The following is a 7676-nucleotide window of genomic DNA, read 5'->3' as shown; positions in this document are numbered from 1 at the left end:
TTAATACGAAGTTATAATATGATTCGATCTATGTTAAGATAAGAATGGGAAAATATTGTTTATTATAAAACAAGATTTGTTAAGAAGAGTGTTTTAGATTTTAATTTTTAGATTTTTGATTTGTTAAGAATATGATGGTATATGATGTTATTAAAGTAATATTTAGGATTAGAACCGAAGGTGAAAAGGCAGGGGAAGTCTGTATTAAGATTCAACCAAGGAATTTTTTTTTTTTACAGTATAAGAAGAAGAATTATTGGCGTTTGTGTATTTGTCTATTTTTAGTTGGGTGTTGGGTCAATGTGGGTGTTATATTTGTCTGTTGTTTGTTGTAAAACCAATAAATTTTCATTAAAAAAAAAATGAAAGGGCATTACAGATGTGGTCATTGCACATGTTGCAGATTTGCGTTGCCAGTGAAATAATTTACTAACATATCAAACGGGCAAAAAATTATTTTGAAAGTTTATAAATTGTTCCACAAAAAACTGTGTATATTGTATTCGGTGTGCATGTGGGCTACTCTATGTAGGAAGTACCACCCGTGCTATTAGGACTAGAATCTCTGAGCATAGATCGAGGATATGCAACGCTTGTACAGAAGCTCCGTTAGTTCAGCATTTTCATCAAGAGGCCCATACTGAAAATGATTTGAGTTGTTTCATTCTATGGACTTTTTAAAAATTACCTTATAGAACAGTTGGTGTGCGTAGAGCATAGCTGTCAACTTTTCCCTTTTCTTGCGAGGAATCCTATTCAGAATAAGGGAATTTCCCTTTAAAAGGGGGAAAGTTGACAGCTATGGTGTAGAGCCTTGTTACAACAAGAGTATACCATATTTTTTCGTCTATAAGACGCCCCCATGTATAAGATGCCCCCCTATTTTGGGGGACTCAGATTTAAGAAAATGGGGAAAGATGTATCCGTGTATAAGACTGTGACGGTAACATGAAGGTGCTGGAGGTGAAATAGTTAAACCAGGTACCAGCCAGAACCCAGAGGGGGTGGAGTCAGAGTGACAGTTAGTGGGCAGGGAAGATACAGAGGAGTTAGTTGTGGGAGTGGGTTGGAATTGGGAGGTTGGTTGGAGTGGGAGTGAGTTAGGAAAGAGTGTGCATCGGTGAAGTTAATGTAACAGGGAAACTAAGTCAAGACCAGTTAGGAGAATAGAAGCCAAGTAAATAGCTGAGAAGTGGTTAAGTGAGGGAGAGCTAGTAGAGGGAGTTATAGGTCTGGGAAGACACCCATGTTTGACATTGTTTGCAATCGTTTATGAAACCACATGCTTGTTATTCTGGAATAAATAAACATAGGTTTGATTTTACAACTTAACCCTGACTGGACTCAATAGATTTACCAGGTAGGGCCTGGTTGGTGGCAGCGAGAGAGGAGACCGTGGTGGCACAGGGATCAATCGACCATGAAACATCCGGGGACCCTGTGTGTGATCGCCACAAAGATGCCCCCTAATTTTTGACATTTTTAAGGGAAAAAACCTAGCCTTATACACGGAAAAAATACGGTAAATTAATATTCCAATTGGGGACAATGTTTCCAAAAGGACTGAATACAGAATTTGATCTTGGATGTTATAGATGAACTCAGATTAATGTCTTTGTGCTGTAATAGCAGAGAAGTGCAGCTGTACCTTTAATTATCTATGATGATTGATTTTATACACCTGTGATGTTGGTGTGGTTTAGTCAAATGTGACGATCGATTTCAATTATTTGTAATGTATTTAAAATGCTTTGCCTCATTTGGTGCATACTTGCTGTGCCTGTGATGATCTTATATCGTATCGTGTTTAGTGTATAGGTAAGATATAATATGAGATGGTTTATGTGCAAAGATTATTTATCTTTTCGTTTATTGTGACTGGAATGTTGCTTTGTATTATTCAGTATTATGGACTGATGAAGCTGTTGCGAAACCTGCTTAACATCCGGAGTACAGGTCTTCTGATCAATTTGTACTACTTCTGATCAATTGCACTACTTTTGCCGTGGGACGGTGAGAAGGTGCTCGTCTGCGACTACTACTATCGTATGACCCCTGTCTCTACATATGGCCTCGTGAAGAACCCTTTCTTGGAACCGTTCCCACTTACACGACTTTGCGCTTCCAGCAGATAACTATCTGCAGAACGATTTGCTTGTTTCTACTGTGCTATGACACTATAATTATACACATTATAGGCAGAGTTGTGCCACTAGTTGACTCTATGTTTTAAGTATCTCCGGGCTTTGAAATGCACGTTGCACTTTATTTTGCTTAACTAAGTAAAATTGTCCTTTATATTTGCAAGCCGGTTTGGTGTTTTGGTTTTGTTGTATTGTAGTCCCCCTGAAGGTGGGCAGGGAACTTGGTGACTTACATCCTTTGGATGCAATCCTGCCCCGGATGAATCTCCTCTGGGCAGAGCCAAGAACAGAGTTCTAATGCCCATTAAGTCCAGATAGAACCAATTTGAAATGGCATGCAGTTCAGACGTGCTCCTAAGCATGCAGTGTATTTATTGACACATGCAATTTCTCTCACATTCTCCCTCTCTGCAGGGCATCTGCCAGAACTAATGCTAGACGATGCTTTCCAGATAGCTGAAGAACAACAGGGAAGTTTGAAGAAGGTCCATTTCCCCCCTTCTCCTCAAAGGGGAAAGGCCTTTCTTTGGCAACGCAACACACACTCTCTCCATGGATAAAGGGCACACGTTACCTCAAGACTTCTGGGAGCTGCTGCATTGCCTGAGGATGAGGAGCAAATACGCCATCCTCCTGGTGTTTGTGGTAGCCCTTGTCATTATTGAGAAGGAGAACAACATCATCTCAAGGTAGGAGGGGGAAAGGAGAGCTGTGCTGGAAGAGAGGCTTTCTCTGTTTCCTAGCGTAGCCTTCAGGCTGCAGCTATATCTTACCACCTTTGCAGGTCCCAACTTGCTACCACCATCTCTCCGGCCTTTTGGAACAAGGTAAATATTTCTTGCCTCCCAGTGTGAATTAAGCTACCTCTTTACCCAGGAATGCAGACAGGTTGCTATTTTAAACATAATGCCCCACACAGGGATAGGTGGCGGTAATGGATGGTTGGAATTGTACAAATCAATTTGATATGATATATCTATAAAAAGAAGAGCCTTCTAGCAGAATCTGCCTAGGAAGGGGCAAGAGGGAATTTTACGAAGTGCACCTTTTCTCCCTCTTGCTTGACAAGCTGCAGCTGCCAAAGTTCACTGTTCTGAACAGCTTTTAAAGGTACAGATAGGATCTCAGTCCTTACAGAAACATAGAAAACTGCCGAGTGAGGCCACTGGGCTCACCCAGATTAGTGTTCTCTACACTGACCGGCAGAGTTTCACACAGCGCTCTCTCCAACCCTACCTGGAACCTGGGGCCTTCCAAATGCAATGCAATGCAAAACAAAGTTACGGCCCTTCCCCTTCCTCCTCACCCCCCCCCCCGGTCATCCTGCTTTTGTAGAAAGCCGTCTCAGACAGTGGTTATTACACTTTCTATAGACCACTAATAACTGACACTTCCGAGTGCTTATACAAGCATGGTAGTTAACTACCGTGGTACATAGACAAGCATTTCTATTCTCAAACACTCCCTTTTGCTACTGGGTAACCTATAACAGGAGATCACTATTGCCCGGGCTGGCTTTATGGCAAGTTACAATGACAGGGCAGCAGCCTCTGGTGGCAAATTGCGAGTGGCTGGCTGGTTGTGCTGCCACTTGTGTTGACTTTGCCGAAGAGATACATACACACAGACTATGCTTTTGAACTAACTGAGGCACCGATTTGCAAATGGTGTTCTGGGGATATAGGGATTCCTTAGAAGGTTTATCAGGGGTTCAGTCAGAATATTAGAATTAGCAGGTAAGCACCCTGCTATGAAAACTTTCTTTACCCCGGGCAAGTCTAAGACATTTTGGTGCCTAATGCCATCTCCACCCCAGGCCTTTGCCAAGTAAGTGAGAACCAGTGGCTATACTTGATTTCTTAAGGCCTGGAATAACCTTTGAAACATTGTGTGCCCCGCTCTTTAATATTGCTGCTGCTGTTCGTTAAGGTGACTTTTGTTCACTTTCTTCACAGGGTGTCCGACAAACTAAAGCAGTCTCCGCAGTCCTTGATGGAAGCCAACAGCACGGACTCTGGCTCGGTGCTGTCAGAGAATGGCTCCCTGCTGTCCTTGAGCGAGCTGGATGCGGCTTTCTCCCAGCTCAGGAACCACCTTCAGAATATCACTTTGCAGCTCGGGGGGACTTTGCCAGCGCCTGTTCAGGGAACCCGGAGACACATTCTTCTCATGGCTACCACCCGCACCGGCTCCTCCTTCGTGGGGGAATTCTTCAACCAACAGGGCAACATCTTCTACCTCTTCGAGCCGCTGTGGCACATTGAAAGGACTGTGTCCTTTGAGACCGGAGGCGCCAATGCCGTGGGCTCAGCCCTTGTCTACCGGGACGTCTTGAAGCAGCTCTTCCTCTGCGACCTCTACATCTTGGAGAACTTCATCATCCCGTTCCCGGAGGACCACCTGACGCAGTTCCTGTTCCGCCGTGGCTCCAGCCGCTCCCTGTGCGAGGAGCCCGTCTGCACGCCGTTCGTCAAGAAGGTCTTTGAGAAGTACCACTGCAAGAACCGCCGCTGCGGCCCCCTCAACGTAACCCTGGCCATGGAGGCCTGCCGCCGTAAGGAGCACATGGCGCTGAAGGTGGTGCGGATCCGGCAGCTGGAGTACTTGCGCCCACTCGTCGAGGACCCTCGCTTAGACATGAGGATCATTCAGCTGGTGAGGGACCCCCGGGCGGTGCTGGCTTCCCGCATGGTCGCTTTCTCCGGGAAGTACGAGACGTGGAAGAAGTGGGCCACGGAAGGCGCGGCGACCCTCAATGAGGATGAGGTGCAGCGGCTGCGGGGGAATTGCGAGAGCATCAGGCTCTCGGCAGAGCTTGGATTGAGGCAGCCGGCTTGGCTCCGCGGCCGCTACATGCTGGTCCGCTATGAGGACATTGCCAGGTCACCCCTCCAGAAGGCCAAGGAGATGTACCGATTCTCGGGCGTTGCCATCACCCCGCAGGTAGAGGAGTGGATCCGGAAGAACACCCAGGCGCCTCACAACAGCAACGACATCTACTCCACCCAGAAAAACTCCTCAGAGCAGTTCGAGAAGTGGCGCTTCAGCATCCCTTTCAAGCTCGCCCAGGTGGTGCAGAACGTCTGCAGCCCGGCCATGAAACTCTTCGGCTACAAGCTGGCCAGCAGCCCTGAGGCCCTTACGAACAGATCGGTCAGCTTGCTGGAGGAGAGGAGGACCTTTTGGGTCACGTAAAGGCACCACTTTGCCGGTGGATTTTTCCACACCATAGCTTTCTTGTCGGATTAGAAAAGCCGGAGCGCAAGAATTGTTGGAGGGGAAACAGCATGTAGCGCAAAGGGTGGAGAGGGGGGATGCCTTCGGCTAGCGTGCTTCGTGCTTCTGCTTACCTTGCGTTCGCCGTCCTCGCACCGAGGTGCTTTCTGCTTTTTCTGGGAGCAGGCGTCACCTGCCTTTCAAATCCCAGGCCCCTTGATGGATTTGTGAGGTGGCTGAGCTTCAATACGAAGGAGAGTTCAGAAGCTGGCACAGGTTGGAGCGTGAAGTGCTGGGTTCTGCTTTCCCTACCTCATGTTCACATCCTCCTCAGCAGAGGAGGGCCTTTCTCTTAATGCCTGGGGCATTTGTTCACTAAACACCCAAAGAGGGAAAATTTTCTATTTTTGAAAGTTATTAAAAAGGAAGAAGAAAAGAAATTGCTTTCACATCCTGCTGGGGAGATGTTAAGAAAAGCAGAGTTGTTGCACTGGTAATTGCCTCAGGCAGCCTTAAATTTAGGGCTGATATTTGCGACAGGGTGTGAAAGAGAAAAAAGAAACTTGTTCAGCGGGAGGCGTGACTGCCTCATCCTTTTGACAAGAGGGTGTTTTGAACGTTCCTACTTGAGACCCTCAGATAAATTCATGCCTTGTTTAAACTTGAGATGTGTTTGGATCACACCAGTCACCAGGGGAGGTGGGGGGACGGGACGGGACACAAGAATAGAGTCCAAGCTGGCTCTACCGACAGTAATGAGAGGATTTTGGCCTACACCACGGACAGTTTCGTGTGCTTGCTGCCTTTTGTCTTGCTTTGCACCTAAGCCCTTGGACAAGAGACAGAAAGCGGGCTATGAAAACAACATTTGAATGGAGAGGAGAGGAAGAATGGAATAGCATTCAGCCTGCGTCCCTGAGGATCAAGCTTCCTCAGTGACATCAACTGTTTTGGTCTCCGATAGTCTATTTTTGAAAACAAACACCTGCTGTCTGGTTTTCTCACTTGTCACTGAATCAATTGTTACTGAATCTCATCCAGACGACTGGAGGCGGTTAGAAACAATAGCTGCTTTCTTGTAAGGTGACAGAAGGCTGTGGCTTTAACTGTGTTTTCCCACCCTGCCTGCTCCTCCTTACCTCCAATAATTGTTTTTGTGTCCTTTTCAAGTGCTGGTTGGAAACTGCCAATAGTTCTTTCTCTGCAATTTCAGAGTTCGGTTCGGTGATAGGAAATGGAAATGGTTTAACTCCTCTTATTCCTTTCTGGTTGTGGGTTCACTTTTTCGTTGCTTTGCTTCAAGTGAATGCAACCAAGTAGGAAACAACCCAATGAATCTTTAGCACATGTCAGCCCCTGCTATTAAACTGAAGCACTTACTAACTTACTTGCCCTGCCTGGACTGAGCATCCAAGGTGGAAATGCTGAGTTTATTCCAGATGAGCATATATATATATATATGCTAGAGGGGAAGCTGTGGTAGCAAAAACAACAAAGAGCCTTGCCTTGTGTCACCACGAATACCAAAGGATGTACCGGTAATATAATGGCATATACTAATAGTAGCAGGAGATATGTCACATTTCTGTGTGGAGACAGATATATAGACTGTGATCCATTCTTCACAGTTGTCACTGTTCTTTCTTGCAATGCTAATTTAACACCTTAAAAAAGAAACAATTACTTTCTGTAATAGGAAAAATATCTCCAATCTCAATTGGCTGAGATGTCTATGGAGTCATAAATTATTAGAACCTTCATTTTCTTTCTTTTAAAAAATGTTGTTCAGCCAGAAGCTGCTAATGCTTACGGCTTTTAAGACCATTGCTTTATTTGTTTTTTTACGGCGGGGGGGGGGGGGAGAATGGGGAGAGAATTCCCGAATAAGTAACTGCATTTTATTTTAACCCACTCAGAAGAGAACTGTATGCATCGCAGTCCTATTTTCCTGACATGAAGTGAGTGATCAGGGAATGAAAAGAGGACTTTTGCAGAGCTGCGGCAAAAAAAATCATCTCTCCACCCCACCCAGAAAAAAGCAGTTGATTATCTAAACAGGAAATTTATACCATGGTGTAGAAGATAAAAAGAGAGAGTATGCCACTGAACAGAAAGTTAAGAAAAATGCTTCTGGGTTGCCATTACCGGTAATTCTTTCCAAAATGTCTCCCAAAGTTTCAAAGCTAGGTTTTCCACAGAAAGCATCACAGAACGAGGTGGGTGTTCACATCAGCTAATTTTCACCCAGTTGTCACCCAGCTGGATGACTTCACACACTCAAGATTACTAGCACCAGTCACCTGTACAGCGATGAGC

At 45.4% G+C, this 7676-nt stretch overlaps 1 protein-coding gene across 2 annotated transcripts; it reads left to right on the top strand.

The window, feature by feature from the left end:
* Positions 1-2566: 2566 nt before the first annotated feature.
* Positions 2567-5796, top strand: CHST3 (carbohydrate sulfotransferase 3). Of its 2 annotated transcripts, none has more exons than XM_033149062.1 (2): positions 2567-2833; positions 4100-5796. In XM_033149062.1, the coding sequence occupies exons 1-2, from the start codon at positions 2697-2699 to the stop codon at positions 5337-5339; spliced, it is 1377 nt and encodes a 458-aa protein (XP_033004953.1). In that variant the 5' UTR covers positions 2567-2696; the 3' UTR covers positions 5340-5796. The 2 variants fall into 2 exon arrangements, with proteins under 2 accessions (XP_033004953.1, XP_033004954.1); XM_033149063.1 differs by having other exon boundaries at positions 2695-2971.
* Positions 5797-7676: the final 1880 nt, after the last annotated feature.

The sequence above is a fragment of the Lacerta agilis genome, chromosome 5 (genome assembly GCF_009819535.1).
Source record: "Lacerta agilis isolate rLacAgi1 chromosome 5, rLacAgi1.pri, whole genome shotgun sequence".
NCBI classification, from domain to species: domain Eukaryota; kingdom Metazoa; phylum Chordata; class Lepidosauria; order Squamata; family Lacertidae; genus Lacerta; species Lacerta agilis.
Note: the sequence above shows the minus strand (reverse complement) of the source record. Positions and strands in the feature narration are given on the sequence as shown.

Excerpts from the sequence above, each read along its gene's own strand:
- CHST3 (XM_033149062.1), top strand. The coding sequence starts at position 2,697 with ATGGATAAAGGGCACACGTTACCTCAAGACTTCTGGGAGCTGCTGCAT. Across the intron at positions 2,834-4,099 it reads GAGAACAACATCATCTCAAG|GGTGTCCGACAAACTAAAGC; the intron begins GTAGGAGGGGGA and ends CTTTCTTCACAG.